Consider the following 27153-nt stretch of genomic DNA (forward strand, 5'->3'; position numbering starts at 1 on the left):
TATTCGAGCCAGTTGAATAGAGAAGAACAGACAGGTAGTTGTGTTATAGAACCTTGTAATATTTTTTGCCCCTCACCAGCAACAGATTTATCCTACATTTGAAGTGCAACAAAAATAAACAGATTTGAATTGCTTACCACAGATGTCGACAAAAGCTTTGCCCCGGGACATAAATTACACTTTGCATGCACGTTATTTCCTTTAATTTCAACCAACTTGAAATTGTGTTTATATCTCCACCTCGTAAAGGACAAATTATCCTCTGAATGCTCTGCCATCATATCCCTCTGCATCTGTTTTGCGTGTGTGTGTTTGCCGCACGCGCCGTTCCAGTTTGTGTGTGAAAACACCGGCTCTGGAGTGCGTGCGCTATTAGGCTCGAGCATTTACGCAGCCATATTGGAAGCAGGTCTGGCTCGCGGGACATTAAACTTTAACTTGCCAGTTCGATAAAGAGACAAACTCGTTACTAAGGCGAAGAACAGATATGTGATCAAACTTAAGGATGTGAACAATGTTGACCCTTACGAGCAAGCCAAAGACAAATGGGGTAAAGATGTCAACGGGCTTCCACAATTACGTGAAATGGACATTCTGTTGTATTTATTGTTTGGTGTATGTTACTAAACTCATCAGTGATTGCGATTACAAATCGCTACAAAGCTATGAACAGTTTTGCTGTGGATGGGTGCAGGACCTGTACATTATGACCGTATCAAACGGCAACTCCATCGTTCTTGCAAAGGTAGGCTATTCGTGTTTACTATTTGTATTGCCATGAACCTGAATGCATCCCAAGTCTTGGATGACAAATAAACAGAGCAGAGTAGACTCGCTACGCCTGGTAGTTTCTTCAGTTTTTTCAAAGTAAGCAACGCACCGCTTTTGACCGTCAGTAACGGTAACAGCGTTGTAACGGCAGAAAAAATAATTAGTTAGCTTACCCCATTACTGAAAAAAATAATGCCGTTATGTAGCCATACTAAGCCACATGACTGCTAATCATCATATGCTATTGTTTAGCCACAACTCGAGTCATTACCTTATTACTATTCATCCTTCACACAGCCGCTGGAAACAGAAATGTTGTTCAATCCATCGGCAGGGGACCCGGAGATTGATTTTTGTTTAATTGATGATTTTACGACACTTTGCGGGTGTGCGCTGGTCCTCATGGGAAACGCTTTTGTCCACCGGCGTCGCTAAAATCGACTAAAACTGAAAAACTACCAAATGTTTTTTTTTTTAAATCAACGCATTATTTTTAATGGCCCCACTGGGCCAGTGTTTGGAACATTTTGGTGGCCCTGACGGTTTTAAAAGTTTGTCCAGGCCACCAGGCCAATTATATTATCGACCCCTGAATTTTAGAGAAAAAGTGATATCATTACAAATATTTAGAAGTTGATTAACAGAATTGGCATAAGGAAAAACGATGATTACGTCCTTCCCTGGTCAATGCCAAAAATACCAATACACAAAAAAGATTGACATCAAAATGGCTTGTTGCTTTTATTATTGAAGCAACAAGATACATTGACACTTAAGGCTACATACCGTACGTCCTTGATTCCAACGAATGCCTCCCTTCATTTTACAGCAAACAATCAAATGCACTATTGAGTTGTCAGTCCTCTTTTTGCAAAATATCACAGCAAAAGACATGAATCAGTGTAGCTCAAATAAAATATAATGTTTGTGAGTGGTCTTTCAAAGCAATATTGGTAACTTCAAATACGGCATTACCCTTGAACCATTTTAATGGCTGCTTTGATCTCTTCATCGCGTGCTCCTTTGTTTGCTCCACTTCTCTGCATGTTTTCATTTCATGTGATTTTGTTGGTCTAATTTATTTGTTGGTTCTTGATAAGCTATCAGTTAAATACAAGGTTGAAAGTGCTGCAATCTGCCCTTGAAAATTGCTGTGTTTCTATTAGTTTTTCACAAAATAAAAATAATTAAACAATTTTGGCCGGGTGTAACTGCGACTTAAGCGTTGGAGGTCATTAACTTCAACCAGAATTCATACATATGCCGCACTGATTTATAAGGCAGATTGACAATTTTGGGTAAAAAATAAAGGGTTTTAAGTACGACTTATAGTAGCAAAAATTTTACAAGGTCCATGAAGATGTACTGCACGTTGCTATAATTGGATTTTCAAAATTTTAAACCATCGGTATATAAGTTTAAATAGGTGCAGCATATTTGAAGAAAAGTAGATGGAATGAAAGAAAGGGAATTGATGAGTGATGTGTTGTTCTTCCAGGAAGGAAGTTTCTTTCAATCAGTGTCTACATTATATGTTCTCTGACGGCAGGCAAGAAAAGGAAGACGGCAATTCCACTGAAAATTTAACAAGACTCCCTGCTGTGAGCAAGTTCGACTTTAAATTATAAAGGGACTGCAAAAAAAAAAAAAAAAAAAAAAAAAAAAAAAAAAAGAACTAAACATAAATTTAATTATATAGCAATTTACAAGAATGGAACCAGGGAAGTATAAGAAAAGAGATCATATTAACATGATGAAGTTTAAAATTCTCTTACATGAAACACTATTGCCCTGTAGGCCTTACAGAAACCTTTGCTATCCATTGATGTTTTTTTTTTTTTCTCTGTTACCTTGGAGTTGACTGTGTCAAGACCTGAACGAAAAAAGTGGTGGTTCAGTAATATTTAGAGGGGTTTAGTAAACCCCCCCCAGAGCTTGGCACATTTTTGCTAAGTCTGAAGGTCAGTGCCACACCAGACTTTCACACTGATTACTTTCACTTCAGAGGGGATTTTATGCTTCTATCAGTAGTGTATTTTAGTCTGTCTACATGCACTATACTGTATAGTTTATCTGGATTAGCCTGTCCGGTGTTATAATGCACATCATTAAAATGCCGAAAGTTTAGTTGGATTCTTTAAAGTCACTGTGACCCCCAGTCCCCAGCACAGACTTGCATACAAAGCAGACTTCTGATTCATCTTCTAAAGTAGCTGCAATTACAAGCAACGTCTATCTGGTCCCAGAATGGTCCCTCAGCCTAACCAATCACGGAAACGCCCACATGCGAACATGAACTATGTTCATTAGATCAGGGGTTTTCAACCCAGTCCTCAAGGCACACTGTGGGTCCTGGTTTTTGTTCCAGCCAATCCAGCAGAGACAGTTGAACCAATGAGGCTTCTGCTAAAACAAGCCACACCTGACTGCAATCAACTGATTGCACTTGTAAAACACCAGATTGGGGAAAAAGTGTTGTCATCTTGTTTGGTAAGAATGAAATCCTGCACCCACAGTGTGCCTTAGTGGAATAGGTTGGGAACCCCTGCATTAGATGCATTCTAGCTCCAAAACTGTGATTTAACACGTTTTGTCCTGCTGTGGATCCAGTAACCTCTGAAAAGTGAACTCCGCCTACTACTTAGTATGCATACCATAGTGATTGGCTAGAATACAAAGCAGATGGCATAAAACATCCGGTAAAAAAGAAACTAAATGAATTTTGACAGCTGCAGCTGAAAGACATTTACCGGTCAAGTTGTTTCGCTCTAGCCTGCTTTAGTCTTTTTTTTTCACTAAAACTACCAACAGTTTGTTTCCCCTCGTTGTTTTTGTTGGCCAGCCGTGAACAGAAAAGCTAAATTACTTGGAACATTAACATATATGAAGCTGCCAATTTGTTTGCCTACTTCTATTGTGATTGATAGTGCACATGCAAGATAATAGTTTTTTTCATTGAGGCGATGTGATTATGCTAAATATCTGCCTCTTTTTTTATATACTTCCCTATAGGTAAATTTTCTTATTAATGCTTTTAAAGAATGCTGCTCCATGTTGCCTTACACCTGTTTCTGCAATACCCAAAACAAGCCATGTCACAGAGTTTGCTGTTTTCATTCATTTATTCCAGTGTTGGTTTTGGCAGTCCTTTAGATTTTTGTCTAAATCTTAGTCTTTTGGACGAAAATACTTTTTAGTCTTAGTCATATTTTAGTCATTTTAAAATGTTTTGGTCTTTGTCTAGTTGACAAAATCTCATACAAATTTTGTGTAGTTTTAGACATAGTCTACAGTTACTCAACATATTATTGTCTGTAAAGTTTTATTCCAAAAATAAATGAAGGTTTCCAACAATTTCGAATAAACATAGACAGAGGAGCCCATATTATATACACATCTACAAGGACTATTCCAACATTGTGATTATAATACACATTCAGAAGGAAAAGCAGTAAATTATTTTCAATTAAACCTACCTTGAAGCCACAAACTGTATGCTCCGGCCAGGTGACGCATTGCTCTGTAATTCACCGGCAAGCCACCAGAGCGGTGTGGCGTTATGTTTGTACGGTTCTGGGGCATGCTTGTTGACTTGCTCTTGTCTAGTTTAACTGAGAAAAAAATAAACAATGCAAGAACGCTTGAATGTGGATCTTCAGCTCATCAAAATTGAATAAATGTTGATCATACAAATGTTGAGGCGCAGGCGATGCAGAAGACTGTTTTGAGGCAGTCTGTTTTGAGGCGGTTTGATGCCGCATAGAGAGTTCTAGCCTCGGGTGGAAAGCAGATAGCTGTGGCTAGCTTCAAACTGGCGTTGAGCACTGCGTCCAGCGTTTTGTCCGAGGTCTGCAAAGCCCTCCAGCCCGATTTGTTTGCCGTGTTCTACAACCAGCCAGTGGGAAGCCATAGCAGATTTTTGGTGTCTATGGAATTTCCCAAACTGCGTTGCAAGCATTGATGTTAACGTGATCATAAAAGCACCGAGGCACTCTCAATCAGTGATGATGTATCGTGTGTGAACGGTCTGTTGTTGAAAATTAAAAATCAAAACAACTATTTTGACTCAAAACAACTCTTTGACACCAAACCTGTGCTTTATTCTTCATATACTTGAAGTGTGACACGTAAATAAGTCACAGACTCACAGCAAACATATGTACACAATAAATGATGAAGTGCACCGACCAAAAATATGACATAAAGTGATAAAAAGCTGGCAGTTTTTGGCCGACTGGGTCACCACTTCGTGTGGCCATTCGATTCCGAACACACACATACTGTACTTGTCTCGGTGGTTCTTCCTTTTTATTTATTTTTATTCAATCGCTGGCTGACCTCCAGCCCCACATTTTCAGCTATCTCCTCCCACGAATTGCTTGCCATTTGGCAATCTTCATAATGTCTTGACGAGACATTGTAGAAGTTTTCGTACTTGCTCTTCGATGATACTCTCGTCGGCTTGGTCCATTTTTGCATGTAGAAATATAATATTTGAGAATGGCGGTGATTTCGCGCTGAACCGGAAACAACAGTCTGAGCGGACCAATCATAGTCCATTTCCACCACGTCACACGCATTGACGTGACGCGAAGTCAGGAAAAAAAAAGGACCCAGAGAGGCTACGGCGCAGGGTCGTAAATCGGGTGACGGCGCAGGTCTGACGTGGAAGCATAACTCAGCCTTTAGACAGGATAGTGTTTAAGAGGATGCTCGCCATTCTGAAGCTAATGCTAACGCGAGTGCTAATGCTATGCTAACGCTAGGCGTTTTTAGCGTCTGATGATCACTCAGCACAGACCTTTAAAGGCTAAGGCAGCATTGCACATTCTCTCTTGCCAAGGTAGAAAACAAATCTTATTGTATTTCCAAACACAACGAAATATTTGTTATTGTCATTTTTGACAAAGACGTCAATGATTTATTCATTTTCCTTATCCTCATGAGGGTCGCTGGGGTGCTGGAGCCTTGCCTGGCACGGCCAGACTGTTCTCCCTGTGTTTTTCAAACACTGAGAGAATAGTCTGGGACCCAGCCCATTAACAGCCTCTCAAGCAAGTACAAAATCAATCGACAAATCAGATTAGTTTATTTGCGTGACGTGTTCTTAACGAGCAACATCATTCTTCCGCGTCGGAAGTCGTCTCCACAACAACACAGATGGCGAACAGGAGAGCCGAGAATATGTTCCATTCCACGGTAAAATCAGTTTTAAATTACCAAAAACACATCGACACAAGTCATTGACAACAGTCTGTCTCACGCTAGCCATGTTGAATGAACTCCGCTCTCCTTGTATGTTTACTTCCGCGTGCAAGTCCCTCGTCCCGCCCGTTGCTGATCTGTACACTCCGCTGTCTGTTTGCTGTGGCTTGCTCCGCCCTGGAAATTTTATCCGCTTAATGGTGGCCAGACTCAGTAGCTGGAACAGTGGTGAGTCTGGAGTACCAGGCTAGCTGGAGCCTATCCCAGCTGACTATGGGCAGTAGGCAGGGTACACACTGAATCGGCTGCCAGTCAATCACAGAGCATTACTGTTTTCAATTACTTGGAATTTCTAACATGTGAAAGAGAACCAAACGTATTATCAAACTCATCAAAGTTCAGACAAAAGAAAGTGAGCTATAATACCAAAGGAACCCATAACATATCGGTGCACACACAGTATCAGTCTTCAATCAACTAAACATCATCCTCTTTCACCTTGACCTGGCTAAAACACACTTTATCGGGCTAGCAATCATTAAAGTCCCTCAGACAGTGGAGCTTTGGGCCCAAGCAAAAGAAAACTGATTTAGTACCATGCTCTCAAGACAATAATAAACTAATACAGGGAGGTGCAAAGGAACCATAGAAAGCACAGAGAGCCAAAGCATCCTTCAGAAGACCTCCAACAGTCTGCTCCACACTAAATGTGTTGCTCCCTGTCGTCCCGTTCACTCTTAAATGTATGTTACTTTAAAGAAAGTGATGGAATCTGGAAAGAAACTCCAAAATTCGTTATGTATTATGGTCGGATGAACCTTTTGTTAAACAGATAATCATCAATGGCATACTTTATGGGCTGCATATTGTTGTCACCTTTTTTTTTTTTTTTTTTTTTTTTTTGGACAATCTGTTATTTCGTTCTCAAAATGTCATGAAAAAAAAAAAAACATTTTGTCCCGATTGAATTCCACTTTCCATTGATTTGGTAACATTTATTGAAAGTAGTGTATTAGTAATGTGCACACACTTCTCTATTATATTAAGTTATATACTGTATCCTCCCAACCAAGGGCGTAGGTTTGCATTGGGACAGTAGGGACATAAACTTACCAACTTTTCAGGAGGCTCAAACCAACTTTTAAGCAACCTTATTTGCATGATATAATGACTTTAGTTATATAGGTCATGTAGATCTGTCTTCCTATATTTTGTAAGGATAGAATTGACTACCATTATTAATTGAATTACAGTACTTTCATTATGTTCAGACTTGCACTGACCCCTTTTCACTCGCTGAATGTGCCAGTCCATTTTTTTTCACTCAAACACACGTTTGATTGGCTGATGACATTCACAGTCCAACAGAAATACATGCCGCCTCCCCCGACCCTTTCGAAGATGAGGGATATTAGAAGTTTTTTTTCCGCCAGCAGAAGCCACTGTAAGTAATGTAAAAACACTTCATTGTTGTGGAGGTGGGGAACACACCACTAATTTTGCTACTGCTACAGTGCTTCAAGTCAATTTTACTCAGATTTCTTGGAATAAGAGCTAGTTGAAAATAAGCTTAACATACTTATTTTAAGCAAAAAGTTTATATATTTAATCTTAAAAGAAAAACTTGTTTGTCAGAAATGTTCTTAATTCAAGAATATTGTACGAAACATTATTTGAAAGAATTTTTTTCTTGATTTAGGTCAAAAATGACCATTCGATGTATAGGCTCAATAGGAACAAATAATAATATTTACTTAAGGTAAGTGGAAGACTCTGACACATTAATCTGTTAACTAGCCTTTAACACTCAAAAATAAAAAATGGAGAAAATAATTTGACTAGATTATCAAAAATGATCAGATTAAGACATTATAAATTTGCAGTGAAAGTTAGTATAGGTCAATACAGATTTATTTTGCATTGATCATTTAGCCTATCAATTAATCAGGTTCATATTGGTGAGAAATGTAGCCCTGACCCCCATTCACCAAATGTTTGGTCTAATTAATGTCCCGTCCCCAGCAAAAGGTGGACATGCAGGTTAGGCTGTTATATTGTCCCTACCAATATTAAGACCAAACCTACGCCCTTGCTCCCAACCAATTCTGGCTGCCCCTATCTATGTTGTACATGGCACCATCTATCAAGTGCAACTTATGACCGGTGCACTTGACTTCAATTCCACCTTGCAGCCTGCAGGTCAAAGTAAAATAAGTGATGCGGGAATGTCTCAGTAAAATGACTGACTCGCTATTTGTTCATTTTGATTTATATTTTGCAAAGACCGGGATGAGATTAATGCTTTGGCAGTCATTTTCAATATAGCAGCAAAGTCTTAAACACTAGCGTCGAGTTACGGATCTTACACACAAACCATACTGTATATATCACATGTTATCAATTTTTGTGGGTAATTTGGCAGAGGAGACTCCCTTGAGTTAGTTTGTCCTATGATAAAACTGTGTGGCCCCAAATGCCTTTGTCTTTAACAATGGCAGATGTGCCTGGTAAGCAAGAGCTCATTAAGTGTTTGTGAAGTATGGTCCACAATTCCTTTTTCCTAAGCTGGAAATGAAGTGCCTTGTTCCTGCAAATGCCAATGCTGGTCCTCTGTTTTATTAGCAAACTGTTTGGCGAAGTGCTGTTTGTAGCAATTAAGAATCTGTAATAAGAGGCCTCATTAAAAGTGAAATAATAGTATCAACCAAACAAGAGGAGAACCAAAGGCTTTTATTGGTTCTGGCACTGGTTGAAATATGGTATACAGTCATGTGAAAAAATTAGGACACCCCACAAAATATTTTGTTTTTCTTTATCTCTGGAAAAGAAAGTGATTTAATTGAAGGTAAACAACAAAAATTAAAATGGTTTTACTCATTAAACCAAATATATCGACAAAAATGCATATTCTGACTGAGGAAAAAGTTAGGACACCCTACCACCTAATAGCTAGTGTTACCCCCTTTGGCTGAAATAACTTCAGTGAGATTCTTTTTGTAGCCATCTACCAATCTTTGACATCTGCCTGAAAAAAAAGGTTGCCCCAGTTCTCAACGCAGAATACTTTCAGCTGTGAGATGTTTGATGGGTTTCTTGCATGTACAGCCTGTTTCAAGTCACCTCACAGCATCTCAATGGGATTAAGATCTGGGTTTTGACTCGGCCATTCCAGGACTCTCCATTTTCTTCCTTTTCAGCCAATCCTTAGTGGATTTACTGGTACATTTTGGGTCATTGTCGTGTTGCATGGTCCAGTTTCGCTTCAGCTTTAATTTTTTCCAGAGATGATCTCACATGTTCCTCAAGCACCCTCTGTTACACGATAGAATTCATGGTGGATTCTATGATGGAGAGCTGGCCAGGTCCTGCTTAGGCAAAGCATCCCCAAACAATGACACTTCCACCTCCATGCTTCACAGTTGGTATGACGTTCTTTTCCTACAATACTGTATTGGGTTTACGCCAAACATATCCTCTGTTCTAGTGTCCAAATAATTCAATTTTAGATTCATCTGTGCAAAGAACATTATTCCAGAAGTCCTGGTCTTTGTCTACATTCACTCTGGCAAACTTCAGTCTGGCCTTCATTTTCTTCTTGGAGAGCAAAGGCCTCACCTCCCATGAAGGTTAAACTTGTGAAGTATATTTCTGATTGTAGAGGCATGCACTTTCACATCAACAGTAGCAAGAGCCTGCTATAGGTCCTGTCATGACATTTTAAGGTTTTTGGGGACTTCTTTTAGCATCTTGCGGTCTGCTCTCGGGCTGAACTTGCTTGGACGGCCAGACCTGGGCATGTTGGCAGTTGTTTTGAATGTCCTCCACTTGTAGACTATTTTCCGGATAGTGGAATGGCTGATTTTATTTTCTTTTGAGATCTTTTGAAATCCCTTACCAGACTCATAAGCGTCTACGATCGTCTTTCTGAAAGCCTCAGACAGCTCCTATGATCTCACAATGGTGTTTTTTCTCACTTCAACAGTCAGAGGCACACCAAATTAATGTGAGGTTTAGATAAGGCAAGCCTCCTTCAAAACACTGGGTAATGAATGTTCTAATCATGTGCACCTCATGTGATACACTTGTGTGTGAATTTAGCCATTTCAAGTGGGATTGAATGTGGGTGTGTCCTAATTTATTCCTCAATAAAAATTGCATTTATTTAAAATTACTTTTTACAGAGGTTATAAGTTATAAAATATATTTTTTTTCAGTTTGAATTGTTTATTTTACTTGAATCTCTCAAGATTGTTAGAATTTATATTAAATATCCATATGAGCAAATATGTTACAAAACACACTGGCTTCCATAGGGTGTTCTAATTGTTTCACATGACTATATGTGTCTCGGCATAAAACTGTGTTAGAACTTTGATGCACTGAATTATTGTTTACAAAAATCTCATAACATGAAAATGCCGACTGAATCAAAAAACAATTTCAGGGGAACACATAATCAATGCAATAACATGTATGAATTGCAGTAGCTTTCCAAAAGTTCCAGAAGTGGTTTGGGTGCTTGCTACTTCACTGCATGCACAATCATTAGTCAAGTTGTAGTTTTGCGGATATACTGTATTTTGTTATTGTATAAAAATAGGGCTCTTGGTCAATCTAAAATGTTAGTGAACCCTCAAACGTTAACATTTAAGTCGTAAAAGTTTTAAATAGTATCTACCATATTTTTTTTTACTATAAGTCGCACCTGAGTATAAATTGCACCAGCCCAAAAATGTACAATGAAGAGGTGGAAAAAAAATATAAGTCGCACTGGAGTATAAGTCGCATTTTTGAGGGAAATGTACTTAATAAAATCCAACACATAGAACAGATATGTCATCTTGAAAGGCAATTTAAAATAAAAATACAATAGAGAGCAACATGCTGAATATGTGTACAGTATGATAATGTTATATGATGCATGAACAAAGAAATGCGAACGTGGCCGGTATGTTAATGTAACATAGCTATTAAGTTATTCAGATAACTATAGCATAAAGAACATGCTAACAAGTTTACCAAGCCATCAGTGTCACTCCAAAATAACATGTGAAATGATGTCATAATGTGTTGATAATTTCACACATAAGTCGCTCCAGAGTATGTCGCACCCCTAGCCAAACTGAAAAAAACGCGACTTATAGTCCAGAGAATATGGTATACTATATGACGACCATTATTAGAAAACTATTAGTGTTCATAATTCTTATGCAACAAAATGAAAACCAGATTTTTCCATCACACTTTTCATGTTCACAATTTGGAAATGAGAATAATGAAAACATAAAAACCCTTCAAATTGGCAAATTAATATGTCTATTAACAAAAAAAAAACAAAACAAAAAAAAAAAAGGCTAGAGACTGAGTCAGTCAGTTTTTTGAACTTGCCAGACACTGTTCAAAACACTTATGCACTCTATTATAGATCCTTGCGCCACCATCCATTATTTTAAGACCCTACCCCACCTGTGCCCCCTTTATGCCTGAAAACCAGGCCCCTTAGAGGCCCGGGCCAGCATGTGGTCGCAACACCAGTTCCCCGATAAGTGATTTCCCTGGACTCACCCTGCTCTATTTCACAAATACATGTCATCTGACATGCATTACATTCAGAAAACGTTCAAGTTTATCCAAATTGGAGTTAGAGATAAAAGTAGTCAAAATTATCCACTTGCCTAATAACTGTTTTTTTTTTTTTTTTTTTTTTTTTTTTTTAAGTAGTTGAAGTGCTTATTATTTTATGTGTAAGCACTGGGCCTGTGGTTTATATGCATTTGGTTGCAGAAATCGGGATATCTGATTTCCCTGCATTGTGCAATCTGTTAACTTAATATTTGCATTCTAAAATGCTCCCATCCTACTAATCGAAAGTACTTACGTCCACTCTGTCTCTTCATGCTTGCAGGTTCACTGGCCCTAACCTTCCTTCCCCCATTATTAGCAGCAAGAACTGGCTTCGTCTGCATTTTACTTCTGACGGCAACCACAAGCTTAAAGGTTTCAGTGCCCAATACCAAGGTAGGGATGAAGTGATTCTTGGCAAAGACCTCTATATGTATACAGTGTTTATGAATATTTATTTACACAGGCACATTCATATTATTGGGCTTTAACAAGGTTCAAATCTGATGAAAATGAACAGTTGTGGAGTAAATTAAAAGCAGGTTAAAGTCATTACAGATCGCTAAGCAATTCATAACCGTTACCCTCCAGAGAAGGGACATTTTTCCAATTTTTGAACACGCCATTGCTTCCTGCCTATTGAGCTGCACCCCAAGCACAAAATCCGAACCTGTGAACTTGTGTCAAAAGATAATTCATAATATAAGAGGACTACGAATCTGCTGAGCACACTCGTGTTCCCAGGGAAATAAAATGTTAATGACCTTACTCTTCATTTTGTTCCACTCTCAAGATGACACTGAAAAGAGAAGATAATGTCAAGACCAGTGGAGGAAAACCTGATAGCTTGAATGACTTTTGTTTTAATAAGCAAAAAGAAAGAAATTATTTCAAATTGTGCTTACCAGGGAACAACTCATTTCTTTCAATTACTTTTTTGTTTTTGCATGTGCCTGAGTGTGAGTACTTTTTCCAGACACAGTAGGTTACGTGATTATTCATATTTGTAGGTTTTTGTGATCACTTTGTTTTCGCCGTACATTGCACAAGCTCAGATGTTGATTCTCTAATACAATCCCTCCCTCGACCAATGCCATTTCTCATGCTATTACTCTTTGAGGTACAAGGGCCAACTCAGAAAAAAGATGAACTGGGAGAATTGGATTATTCCTCGACAAGGAAGGTGCTCTCTAAGGATGTCTTGATTTCAGAGGCAGTGGGAATAGACCGACAAATAGGCAGGGAAGCAGAACAGAACCATATAGAATACGAAGGAGGGTGGGATTAGATTTTCATGTTTTACTTGTACGTGTTTTAAAGATTTATGCAAAATGAATACACAAATGTAAGTCAATAAGTTCATGAGACTCTGGATTTAACATCAAATGTTTTAATACAACACTGCCTTTATTACTTACGGTATTCTTTTTTGGTGATTGGAAGCACGCACTCTTTATATCTCAGGAAATTATAAAATGTGTCAATTTAATTAGTGTAAAAGAGAATATAGTTTTGATCTTTTTTCTTTTTTTAAAATTCTTCTTGTATCATTTGTTGACAGATTCCGCCGCATCTTTATTTGCTTGATTTCTGTCATAATAATGAGTGTCGGGAATTAACTTTCTTTTGTTCTATGACAACCTTTGCTCCAAAAGAGTAGATAATCATGTCAGTCAAAAAGGTGTTTATTTATATCTGTTTTTCTCCCCTCTCCAGTGAAGAAGATGACTGAGCTGAAATCTCGAGGTGTGAAGATGTTACCAAGTAAAGACAACTATCACAAGATATCAGTGTGTAAGTCAATAAAGTCATCGTCTTTTGCAGATTGTTTAGTTAGTGAACAGAAACATTGGAACACAGAATGGGAAAGTTCTGATTTAGCACCACCAATTTTTTACTTTACTTAATTGATATGATGTGTTCTGTCCTGAATAAATTTGAAGTTGTTCAGCGTTACCGAAAGCAAACAGGGCAGTTGTGCTTTTTGAAGCTTTTTACTTCCTTCACTTTTGATACTTTGTAAAGCTGTAACACACATATGTACACTGATGTTCTAAAAGACATGTAATTTAACAGTAAAACACTTGACAGAAAAACAATTGATGATCAAACGTCCATTTAGTCTGATCGATAAGTAAATTTAGTAGATTAAAGCAGCACACTTTTGTTAGGCAAATTAGGCTATCTTAAATGCTACGAATCCTAACATACCGTAATTTCCCGGATATAACGCGCACTTTTTTTCCCCAAAATCAACTTGTAAAATCATGGTGCGCATTATACACGGGTACAGGGATGGAGACAGAAATATATATATATATATATATATATGTATATAAAAAGACCGATATTTTTTTTTTTTTTTATTGACACAGCCATGTTGTGTTGAAGAAACGTATGCGGCGATCCGTTGCCGACCATTACAGTACGTGACGTCACCATTTTGTTTCGGTAATACTTCACTCTGATTGGTCGAATAATTTCGTCTGTGTTAAATTCTGCTTTTTTCACTCTTCATAAAGCACAGAATTTAGTTTCTTGAACTCATTTAAGTCAACGTTTATTGCAGCTCCGCAACTCTGACCATAACAAACGTAACACACACAGACTTCCTGTGTCAACTATATCTGTCCCTCGGAAAACTCAAACCCAAATAACAATATTTCCTATTGTTACAATCCAGTGTACAGCAATGTGCTTTCCGATTTCCGACGTAAATCCTCACTTTTATTTTACCGTATCAATCGATAGAAGAAACATTTTTTCATCATGATGAAACGAGCAAGTTATACAGCAGCCTTTAAAAGAAAAGTCACATCTGTTTTGTTTTCTCCTGGATTCTGGTAAGTTGAAGAAGTTGTCAGATCATATTCTTATGTCACATATTGTCAGTTTACGGTAATGTTTTGAACTACCAATGTGCTATGCTGGTGGTGTGTTTCACCAGTCAGTAAAATGACATTTCTGTATCTGTACACGAGCTCTGTTTTTTTGTATTCTTCTATTTATTGGTGCTAAAATTAGGGTGCATGTTATACACGGGTACAATAATTTTCCCTAGATTTTACAAGTAAATTTGGGGTGCTCGTTATACACGGGTGCGCCTTATATTCGGGAAATTACGGTATTTACAATTCTCATGACAAATCGCTCATACATAACTCCACAAAATGTAGCTTTAAACTTAATTACAAATGCATACGCAATATATATTATCTGAAACAACTTACAGCCTTGTGTGTACCAAACCAGAGCGCAACTATTTTTTTATCCATGTCAGACATCTGAGTCTCCTCCCCAATCATATAAGGTGGCAGTACAGTCACACCCAAAGCTTCCATCAGAGGGCAGTGTATTCTCCATCATTAAACAAAATACAATACTTTTGGACTTTTTGGACAGTTATTTTGAGATTTAGGGGTACTTAAAGGTTGATTCTGATTTAGGCGGAAATCTCGGTTACATCGAAAGCATAGCAATAGAACTCATTCATAACCTGAGGACTACCTGTATTACATTTTCCACATTTTGTTCAATGTAGTGTCCCAGATGGGCGTGGCACAAGGACACAACATGTGTCCTGACCCTGGCATCCCAGATCGGGGTAAAAGAAAAGGCTCAGACTTCAGGTAGAAAGAAAGAATCATATTTTTTGAATATTTAGGCAGAAACTTAAACAAGAGCAGATTTTTAATGCTATCGCTGTATGTATGTAACCTGACCGCAGGCGAGGCGCCACAGTGCATTTCTCTTGCGACGAGGGTTATGAGCTGCAAGGATCCAAGAGCATCAGTTGTCTAAGGGTGACTGACAGCTATGTGGGCTGGAGTGACGAGCGGCCCATCTGCCGAGGCAAGTGTTGACACTGTGCATGACCATGTTGGCACATGAGAAACCAGAGTTCACAGCTATAAGCCCCTTGCGATGCGTCATCCTGGTTACTAAGGTTGCGTGAGTCTATTGTTCTAGTCATCGGTTTGCATTATTTATCCAGCTCACAAATTTGGCAGTCTTGCTTCTTTCAATTTTCCAATTGTTAATTTGGGAAAAAAATAAAAGAGCTCTGTAAATGAGAGATCCACCATCAAGGAGATTTCCTAGTCAATATTTTGTGGCTGACACAGTTTAAATCATTGACCAAAGTGGTGCAGTATGGGTCCATTGTCCAATTCCTGAATAATTGAGGATCATATTTGGGTGTTGTTTTTGTGATACAAATTATTATTATTAATATCATTATTATTATTATTATTATTATTATTACAACTCACACAGGAAGTATTTGTAGCTAATACATATGCTTCACTGACAATTTCAGCAACATTTCCCTTTAGTTTTATTCTTTTACATTTTCCCAAATTAATCTTTGGAACTGCACATTTTTCTGCCTCACTTGGTTGAATGATGATAAAAAAATTATCATGTTATAATTGATGACCCATGTCCTAGTCATCCACAGTCATCAGTACAATGAAAGTATTATTATTAGCATGCAGTGGGAAGGATCAAAATGTGTGCTGTTTTTAAAGAAATGCGCTGCTCTCAATTATTTCGTATGTTCTTTTTTTGAGCTGTTGCACTTCCCCTGTGCTGTATTATTCAATATAAGGGTCACATTCAAGGTCAGAACAACTATTATTAATTGCTTCGCAGCTGCCTTTTTAAGTGTCGCACCAGGACTAATGTTCAGGCCCTTTTAAATAATTTTAGGCACTCTAGGTACACACATACACATACTTCCCTTTAAGCACTCATTGAAATTCTGCTTTAATTTGAAAGGATGTTTAACAGCTCTACCATGCAGATCCCCGCAGGCCGTGATAACAAAAGTCACATTGTCCTTTGAAGGATGGCTTGCTTCAAAGTTTTCACAGTCCCGCTGCACTGAGGACCTATTGTTGTCCTAACGAATTGCTTTGTTGTCTATACATTAGTAAAGCTTTCCTTACGCATGTGTGTATCAATGGCTCCCACCTACAAAAATGTATAAATGTAAAAGCTCCCCCTCTGGATATGCCCTCCTCTAAAAACTTTAGATTTACAAACAGTCCTCTGAAATGCTAAAACTCATTTGTTACTTCTCACTGAGTTTACTATTAGTTTTCGTTATTATATTTATCATTATAATAACTTACATTAGTAGTCATAGTAGTTGTGGTATGAGTAATATTAGTTGTAGTGTTTATCTACACCACTATTTCATTTTTAAGAGGCACATCGTTCTTTTCATCGATTGATTTTGCCAGGTAGTAAGACAACACTGCGGTTATTGTGTTAGTTTAGTTGGATGCTTGAAAAGGACTACAGTGGGGCAAATACAAATTTACTCCACATTCCTTCTCAACAACTTTGTGTGGCAGCTGCAAAAGTTAGATCTTATCTGTTGTTGTTTTGCTATTTTACCATATGCGATACTATATTTTTATTATTATGATAATAGTTTGCATTTCTTTGTACAGTACATGATTTCCATATACAAATAAAACCTATTTTCCCCCTAAAAACAAAATTTAATGCTGGAAGGAATCTATCTACAGTTATCTGCTACTCACATTGTTTTTCTAGTGCTGCAAAACCTTGACGCTCCATTTAAAAACCTGACAACGAAGGGAAACATCTCACTTGTGTCTGACGTTATATACGGGAGTCTTTTTCACATAGTTTTATTTCTCAAAGTTATGATTGCAATCATAAATCACAGTGGACTCTTTGGCATGGTTTCAAGGATTTTACACAGACAGGGGACCGATAAGACAGTGACTTTCCCACAGTTTACACATTTTGTCCATTCTGTATTTAATGTCCATAAAAACTGTATATGGCTGTGTCATCTGTACGTTATGTACGCCATATACACTTTATGTTTAAGAATTAATGCCTAAGGGAGTCCATATGGAGCTAAATTAACTTGGCCAAGAAAGCCAGATAATGATGTACTAATACGATTGTAAGAAATCCAATTTAGAAATGTTCCTCCAAGGCCCAACCCCCAATGAAAGAACTGAATGGTTTCATGATTAACTTTATCGAGGACTGCACTTAGGTCGAGGAATATCTATCTGAGTACAAACTCCGGGGATTTCTGATCTCGTGACGATGGCTGCAGTTTCCACTGTGATTAACTGTAAATAGACCCTGAGCATATCTGACCAAAGGATTTCACACACATCTGTCTTCTCTTAGCCCCAATGTGTGGAGGTCAACTAAGAGGACCTAGTGGTGTCATGACATCGCCAAACTACCCGGTCCAATACGACAACAATGCCAACTGCACTTGGGTCATCACTGCGACCGACACGTCTAAGGTAGAATACGAAGTATCATAACATAATCGCAAGTGTCACTGTACAGTGTTAATTTTGACGATTCTAGAGTAGTATAAAAAAATATATATATCTTTGCCTTTTGGAATTTCTCACATTTCTGCATAAATTCACCATCAAATGTGATCTGATCTTTGTCAAAATCACGCAGATGTAAAAACGGTCTGGTTTAACTAAAACTACCCAAACATTTATAGGTTTTCATATTTAATAAGGATAGCATGCAAAAAATGACAGAAGGGGGAAAATAACTAAGTGAACCCTCTGCCTAAGGAGACTTAAAGAGCAATTAAAACCAATGTTTACCAAACAATTTAAGTGAGGTGTGTGCCCAATCACTGATGAGTGGTTTAAAACTGCGCTGCCCACTATAAAACACACACCTGGTAAGAATTGTCTTTATGAGAAGCTTTGCCTGATGTGCATCATGATATGCTTTTACTCCAAAAACTTCAGATTTTGTAAAAAAAAAAAAAAAAATCTGATTTCTAACCTAGAAATTTCATTACGCTTGATAACACACATCACTTAAAAGTTAGTTGTTTTTCTGAAGTGTTTCAATTGAATTTCCATTTCCACAAGCTATTTTTAAGTTCTAGTTAAGTTTTAAGTTTAAGTCTAAATTCTAAGTCCTGATAGGATTTTGAGTTTTTGCAGTGTTCAGAATAAATGTATGGTACCTGCTGTATTGGAGCACATTAGGCACCAGAGCTACTTGGTGTTTTATCCGTCAATGACTATCAAGCTAAAATTGACAATTAGCTCTATTAGGTTTTTATTTTACACCCTCATTACTCTACAGCACTGTTTTTACAGATTAAATAAAACCTGTATACAAGACACATTAGCCACGCATCGACATTAGTCATAATTAATAGAAACATAGGCCTCGGCAGGGCTAACGTTACGTTAGCAAGGTACAGTAACCTTAATCTTATTTATTAGCGCTACTACTTGTCCCGAGTATCGATTCTCTGCTTGCGGAGTAAACGCCTTCATTGGAGTGGGGGTCCAGGGGTGGTCATCAGTCGCGGGTTCCAGCCGGGGATGCGGAAGCGTCGGCGGAGCCACGGGTAGCCGGGGCCGGGCAGGGGTCTTGTTATGTGCTGTCTTTCAGTAAATACATGAAACAGTGTTTGCCTTGGTCTCCAGCTTGAAATGCTCCCACACTTCTGACATTTTCTGCCTTTTCTTGGTGCATTTCTCTTGGCTTTCATCGGCTTCTTCGTCATTATCTCTATAACCATGCATGGTTGGAATAAATTATATCTGCCGCCGCTGTTTTCTTCCAGTCCGTAAGTGAGGTCAGCACATTGTCCTGCATTAAAAGTAGTCCGGGCAAAACGTGATGCTTAGAGCTGGCAAAATTAAACGATTCCTCGAGGCGAATAAAATTACTCGATCAATTTTTAAACTCGAGTTATTCGAGTGATAATTTCAGCTCTATGGGCAAACATAAAAGCATCTGTCGGATATGTTTCAGCTTCCGTTATTTTCGCTGGTCTCACTAACCCCAATGTTGTCTAGGTGATCAAGCTGACTTTTGAGGATTTTGACCTGGAACGAGGCTATGACACACTGACAGTCGGGGATGGTGAGGTTGTTGGGGACCAGAAGACGATCTTTCATGTGTGAGTGACTCTCGTGATCCACTCTTTTGGTTTTTCTGCATATGTTTTTGAACAAATTGCGTCTCTCTTGATGCTATTGTATTCAGAATCCACCGTATTGGCCCGAATATAAGACGGTGTTTTTTGCATTGAAATAAGATTGAAAAAGAGGGGGTCGTCTTATACTCGCGGTCTAGACATTATACCCATCCACAATGCTAGATGGCGCCAGATATCATTGAAGCGATGATCTGTCATGACAGATCTCAGCTACTCTCCCCATTCACAACGCTAGATGGCGCCAGATATCATTGAAGCGATGTTCTGTCATGACAGAGCTTAGCTACTCTCAAGTTTAACCAGTTTCATTATTTTATTGCAATAATTTTCCTTATTCAGATTTGTTTCAAGACTACAGTTACAGTTAGACTTCACTTTGATGGTTAATGCAGTTATTGCAATTTTGTTGTTTTATCACAATAGATTGGTTTATTTACATTTCAAAAACCAGAAGCCATTCATTTACGAATGTGATTGCACTTTAGTTTACATATTTAGATGTTCAGATATTAAGATTTGAATGAGGCAAATAAAACATGCTTTTTCTCTCAAATATATTTTTATAATCATTTGTTTCAGATGTACTGTAATTATGTTCTGTATAAAAATGAATTTGGTGTTCAAAAAGTCTTTTTTCAAAGTTGAGTCATGAATAAGGGGGTCGTCTTATAATCAGGGCCATCGTATATTCGGGCCAATACGGTATTTTTGCCCCTAGGACTCTATAATACATTGTTTTCTTATTTTTGGTTCTTTTGGCAATGTTAATCCCCTCCATCCCACTGTGATATCTTCAAACACTTGAAGCGCTGGTGCATGTTTAGTAGTCATTGCACCACAGAATGTTCAAGAAGATCAGAGCCATTTAGTGAAATACCTAATGACCAGTGGAACTTGCTAAATTGCCAGAGAACATCAGACACCACCTTCTTTATATTCCAATCACCTTCTATGTGCCATCACTAAAATTATGGCCCTTAATCACTTACTCTTCATGTTGGGATTCGTAACTAATTAGAATTGATTGAAATTACTATTCAGATTGGAGGACATTAGTTCTGTGCCACTGACTGATCTTCACTCCATTTCCCACTAACACAGCCCAAATGTTTTGAATTAGCATTTTTTTCGTGCTTGCATAAAAGATCGGGTTTGCTTTCCAGACTTTGTATAATTACCTGAAATATCATCTTTTATTTTACTGCTGCATACTTATATATTCTGATCTTGTCTCAAAGACAACTTATGAAATGTTATTATTAGCCTGTCAGGTACCACTACTCCAGACCTCGTGGTTAGCACCAGTCATCAGATGTGGCTCAATTTTAAAACCGACGACACTAGTGGCTCTCTTGGCTTCAAGGTGTCTTATGAAGGTAAGAGCTACTTGAAATATGCATATCTATTTATGTGAGTTGGGTGTTTGCATTATAAACTGCATATTGTGGACATTTTGCCAAAACAGTACACAAAAATCTTATTTTTCTCTTTTCTTGAAGGCTGCTCAAGGTCAATGCATGTTTGCAGCGGTCTATTGCTATATGAATCTGTTTACCTTTCGCTGCTTTGCAAACTATTTCCCCGGCCCACAGTTGCTTGTTTTTCATTGGTAAAAATAAACCCAGAAAGTAGAACAGTCTGAAGAAAGAAAATGTAATTAAAACAATGAGTTCTACTTAATGAAGGGGAAAATGTGCTTTGAATTCCTTCAACTATAAAGTCTAATTTGCATCCTCGTTTGTTTTGAATATCCATCAATACTATTTACCAATAAAGTCATCCCAGTACAGATAGACAAACTTTGCCCAGGTACTGCAGTGTCCTCAGTGTTTCAAATGGAATATTAGTGCATGCAAAATAAAGCGAAGCCCTTTTGATAAGCTTAATACAAGCTGGGAATCAGGGATCGTTTTGATATAGCATTTATTTTTACAATTTAGATGGTGCTGTGCTTGGATGATGAGACAATAAGGTTCCAGATTTTCCCAAATCCAAAACTGTATTTTTGTGTGAACAAAAGAAAGACTATGCCTTATTGCAACTCAGTTCTGATCAGAGATGAGAATATGTGTATAACACAGTTGTTTTCCGCAAATAACTCACATCTAGTTGCATTTTCTAAGGTAAATCAGGACTGATTGGAAAGTAGGGCTGTGCAGTGCTCACTGCCCTTCGAGACATTTGTTTATATTCATGTATTTGGGAAATAAAATCCCTTTGTCATTCTCTGCCTTATGAGATCTCATCACTTTTGTTGTTGACAGTAATGTGAGTTTGAGAGCCCATTAGAACGCTTGGATAGTTCTCTAACCCAAACAGACAGGGGTAACAAGCATGCCATTACATCCCTTTCCTTATTTATAAGAAACAAATACTATTTACGCTTGACACCGTGTGCCCAGAGAAAATACAGAAACATAATCATACAAAAACACAGATTGCAGTATGTTTGCATACAATTCTGACTTTGCATTGTTTTACCGTAATTACTTGTGTTTTGATAAAATACGAAATAGTCTTTCGCTACCTATTTTATTTAGTATCAGCATTTCAAAATGTACTGCAACCCTGTCTCCTTTAAGGTGACTTCCATGTAAGATCAATAAGTTGTCTTGTGAATAAGGCAGCCTCGGGGTGGGGCAGACACTTTACTGGAGAGATTGTTAACATTTCCATCTGCAATCTGCTTATGGTGTTAAAAAATGGAATGTAAATATTTCTCAGGTAGAAAATACTGTATCAGCATTAATAGTAATTAAATGAAAATACTGTATTGTGTCTTTCAGTCAGACACATTCTTCAAACGTAACTTCTAAATGTGATGTTTACTGATATAATTGCATGATTCCATAGCAGATAGGAGGTAAAACAAAATAAACAACCCACAACAAAATGAAGCACGTCTTGGTACTCATTACCTATGAATGTATATACCCTACGTAAATAGCTAATGACGTGCTGGTAGAACAGAATTCATGGGTTTTGATCCTTGAGGGAGCACAACATAGAGTACGTAGTGAACTGTACATACAGTATCAGCAATATGACCCTTCAATGGTCAAGGCAGAATATGAAAGATATTGTCTGTTCTGTATTTGATACGCGATACAAATTTCCTATTAATGTGTAATGTCATACCTGAAGGAAGCTGAAGGAAAATCAAATGGTGTCTGAGGTTCAGGTTCATTACAGCACTCCTTACAGTGGAGCAATAAAAACAAAATACAGTATATAATATATATATATATATATATATATATATATATATATATATATATATATATATATATATATATATATATATATATATATATATATATATATATATAATATACAGTGGTATGAAAAATATCTGAACCTTTTGGAATTTCTCACATTTCTTTATAAAATCACCATCAAATGTGATCTGATCTTTGTCAAAATCACACAAATGTAAAAAGAGTGTCTGCTTTAACTAAAACCACACGAAAAATTATAGGTTTTCATTATTTAATGAGGAAACCAATTTTTACCAAACAATTTATCAGGTGTGTGCCCAATCACTGATGAGTGGTTTAAAGCTGCCTTGCCACCTACAAAGCACCCCCCTTTTAAGAATTGTCTTGATGAGAAGCATTGTCCGATGTGCATCTTGGCTCGGTCAAAAGAGCTGTCTGAAGACCTGCGATCATGGATTGTTGATTTATATAAAGTCGGAAAAGGATACAAAACCATCTCTAAAAGTCTGGATGTTCATCAATCGACAGTCAGAGAAGTTGTCTGAAAATAGAGAGAGTTTGGCACTGTTGCTTCTCTCCCAAGGAATGGCCGTCCACCAAAGATGGCACCATGAGTTCAGTGCAGAATACTCAGAGAGGTAAAAAAGAATCCTAGAGTGTATGCTAAAGACTTGCATAAATCACTGGCACAGTCCAAAATCTCTGTACACACATAAACTATATCTAAAACTTTGGCCAAGAATGGTGTTCATGGGAGGACTCCACGGAGGAAGCCACTGCTGTCTAAAAAAAAAAAAAAAAAAAAAACATTGTTGCTTATTTAATGTTCACAAAAAGGCACTTTACACTTAACAGAAGTTTTGGCAAACTATTTTGTGGACTGATGAAACCAAAGTTGAATTGTTTGGGAGTATGACACAATGTCATGTGTGGAGGAAAAAAGGAACAGCCCACCAACATCAACACCTCATCCCCACTGTGAAGCATGGTGGAGAAAGCATCATGATTTGGGGCTGTTTTCTGCCTCAGGGCCTGGACAACTTGCAATCATTAATGGAAGAATTAATTCAAAAGTTTATCAGGATGTTTTACAGGAAAACCTGAGGCAGTCTGTCAGACAATTGAAGCTCAAAAGAGGGTGGATGCTGCAACAAGACAGTGATCTAAACACAGAAAAAAAACAACTTCAGAATGGTTTCAGAAGAACAAAATACAAGTTCTGGAGTGGCCAAGTCAAAATCCAGATTTGAACTCCATTGAGATGCTGTGGCATAACCTAAAGACAGTGATTCATGCCAGACATACCAGGAATCTGATTGAACTACAGCAGTTTTGTAGAAAGGAATGGGCCAAGATTAGTCCTGATCGATGTGCCAGACTGATCTGCAGCTACAGGAAGTGTCTGGTTGACGTTATTGCTGCCGCGGGGGGGCATGACATTAATGTAATGTCACAAAATATTAAATGTGATGGTTCACTTACTTATTTTTCCCCCTTTTGTCATTGCTTGCATACTATCCTCGTTAAAATATGAAAATCTTTAAATGTTTGTGTGGTTATAGTTTAAGCAGACTGTTTTCTTTTATCTGTGTGATTTTGACAAATTTTAGATCACATTTGATGGTGATTTTATGCATAAATGTGAGAAATTCCAAAAGGTTCAAGTACCTTTACATACCACTGTATATATACTGTATATATTGTATGTTTTGTGTGAATATACCTCAAAGTTAAATTAATTATGTTGCAATTTGATAGGACACATTGTGTATTGCTATCATTTGGCTATATTAAGATATTTTGTCAGAATCTGCACCGGGCTGCTGCTGGTAGTAGCCTTTATTTTCAAGTCATTTGCTGGACAACAACAATAACAAGAAAAACTTATTTTTCCTTTTTAATATAAACATGCTCAATAGTCAGGTAGTGCTCGTCTCCAGAATCCTCTGAGCTTCAAAGAAATGTATATACAACAATTTCATAATGCATGGTTATGAGTCACAATGATAGAAGTGTTGCAAATTAGCTTTTGATACAATCTCTGTGATACTTGCATTGAGGGCTGTTCTTGATTCCCTATTTTCAATTTTATTTTTATTTTTTTAACAGAAATTGACCAAGGCAGCTGTGGCGACCCTGGCATCCCCGCTTACGGCAAACGAGAGGGGACAGGTTTCCGTCATGGGGACAGGCTGTACTTTGAGTGTTTGCCTGCCTTTGAGCTAGTGGGAAAGAAGAATATCACCTGCCAGAAAAACAACCAGTGGTCCGCCAAGAAACCCAGCTGTGTCTGTAAGTCCCTGCCTCGTGCATGTAATCACATGAACACAATGAATTTGTGCGCATTAATATTTGTGAAGGGCGCAGATGAGCACAGAACGGTTGCATAATAAATGGTCGGATTATTGCAACAGTGTTTTGGAGAAGCAATGTGGGTTTTGAAAAAATATGGAGGTCTATTTTCTAATTATCACAAATAAAAAAAGAGGAAATCTGGATAAAAAGAAAATCTGACCATGCATAGCATTTCCGGCAAAATAGTTGTGATGTAACATGTTATCCATATTAACCTTTACAACTTCATCATTTAGTTGGCAACGATGATAAACATTATGACATAAACGCAAAGAATATATGCACATCTAATCATAACTTACTAAGTACTAACAGTGGCGATAAAATAGGTTTCATGACATTTTGTTTAAGGTCCATACTTTGTGAGGTGAAAAAAGTAAAGGCGTATTTTTGCAAATTACACTAATTAACAGTGACTGATCTTCATCTTCGCAAGTGCTGTTGCTATTTCTAGCGCTCCACTGATGGCATTTATGTCACAGAACATTCCCCTCTTTTGCTGAATTTTTCAAATGTTGTTATTGAGGCAACATCTTTTGACTTTTCCAGACTAAGACAGATTGCACTGAAGACATCCATCTTAATGATGTGAAGTTTCACAAATGAGACATAGCTGTCAGCCCTCAAATATGCTTATCTCATATCTGCCAAGTGAAATACTAATCACATGTTTGAAGATGTTAAATAACTCTTACTTTCACCAAAGGACAGTCATCACATTGACAGAATGAAAATCAGTGGTGAACAGCACATTGAAAACTGGACTTCATCATGAATATTCTTGATTTCCTTTCCAGCTATTCTTACTGCTAAAATTACAATAGACTGAATAGAATGTATCTTACTTATTGTAGTATTACAAAGTCCTTCTGTAGTTCTTTATTTGATTATTTTTCTTCACTTTCTTCATTTTCTTTTCTGCATATTTTTTCCTATAGTTTCCTGTTTCTTCAACTTCACCACACCGTCAGGGGTGTTGTTGTCCCCAAACTACCCGCAAGAGTATGGCAACAACATGCACTGTGTTTGGCTTATCATAACCAACCCAGAGAGTCGAATTAATTTGGCCTTCAATGACCTGAGCATGGAAAAACAATTTGACTTCCTCTCTATCAAGGATGGAGGAAAGGTACTTTGAATCTTGAATTTGAACTTTTAAAAATTTCATTCTGACAGTCTTTATTGGTCTTTTGTCAGGCTGAGTCTCCCATTTTGGGCACCTTCTCCGGTGACGTCCTCCCATCTCCGATTACAACTAGTGCCCATGTTGCCCGCCTGGAGTTCTTGACTGACCACACATACACAAACAGAGGCTTTAACATCACTTTTACAAGTAAGTACCAAAGGTGATCAACTCTATTAAAGGTTCACCAGAAAGCCCGGCTGGAATGAATGTTTTATATCCTAGGTTGTGTGTTTACGGAATCTGATGCATATGCAAATGAAACTCATAAATCAAGTGCAATAACAATGAGTCACCTATCTCACCCAAACTCCTCTACCTGTGCTTGACAGTGTTCACACACTCACACTGCAAGTGACTCTAAGAAAATGACAAACTCCCTGTCTTTTTTTCCTATACAGAGGCCTGGCATCTAAATAAATCTAGAACAAAGAGGACACATTCGTAGCTAGCAAACACATTGTGGCAGCGCTCATTATATTCTATTCTGGGTTGTAGCTAACTTGTGTGGAAATATACAGATGAATTTTGTACATGGAAGTAAACCTGTTTCATGGGTATACTGTTATGTACTGCGTTGCATTTTTTTTCTTCAGGATTTTGCAGTCATGTTCAGTTATGTGTGTTATGCTCTTGAGACCTGCATAACTCATTATGAATTGTCCACACCAATGTCTTAAAAGTAAGACAGCAGTGAAAGAATTTGCCATCCAGGGAAACGAAGTATACTATGATGTTGGCATTTGTATCAGAATTGCACAATGACAAATTAAAGTGTCTCAATAGACTTCATGATATATTGACGG

The 27153-nt window shown here is 37.7% G+C and overlaps 1 protein-coding gene across 1 annotated transcript in view; it reads left to right on the plus strand.

Moving 5' to 3' along the window:
- csmd2 (CUB and Sushi multiple domains 2) overlaps positions 1 to 27153 on the plus strand; it is a 295070-nt gene that overhangs the window by 135179 nt on the left and 132738 nt on the right. The window contains exons 6-15 of the mRNA XM_057828476.1: positions 11882 to 11994; positions 13315 to 13392; positions 15140 to 15227; positions 15326 to 15450; positions 17782 to 17903; positions 19449 to 19552; positions 20855 to 20967; positions 24919 to 25101; positions 26103 to 26293; positions 26362 to 26497. Coding sequence (XP_057684459.1) covers positions 11882 to 11994; positions 13315 to 13392; positions 15140 to 15227; positions 15326 to 15450; positions 17782 to 17903; positions 19449 to 19552; positions 20855 to 20967; positions 24919 to 25101; positions 26103 to 26293; positions 26362 to 26497 — 1253 coding nt within the window. The remainder of the gene's footprint in view (positions 1 to 11881; positions 11995 to 13314; positions 13393 to 15139; positions 15228 to 15325; positions 15451 to 17781; positions 17904 to 19448; positions 19553 to 20854; positions 20968 to 24918; positions 25102 to 26102; positions 26294 to 26361; positions 26498 to 27153) is intronic.

The sequence above is a fragment of the Corythoichthys intestinalis genome, chromosome 22 (assembly GCF_030265065.1).
Source record: "Corythoichthys intestinalis isolate RoL2023-P3 chromosome 22, ASM3026506v1, whole genome shotgun sequence".
NCBI classification, from domain to species: domain Eukaryota; kingdom Metazoa; phylum Chordata; class Actinopteri; order Syngnathiformes; family Syngnathidae; genus Corythoichthys; species Corythoichthys intestinalis.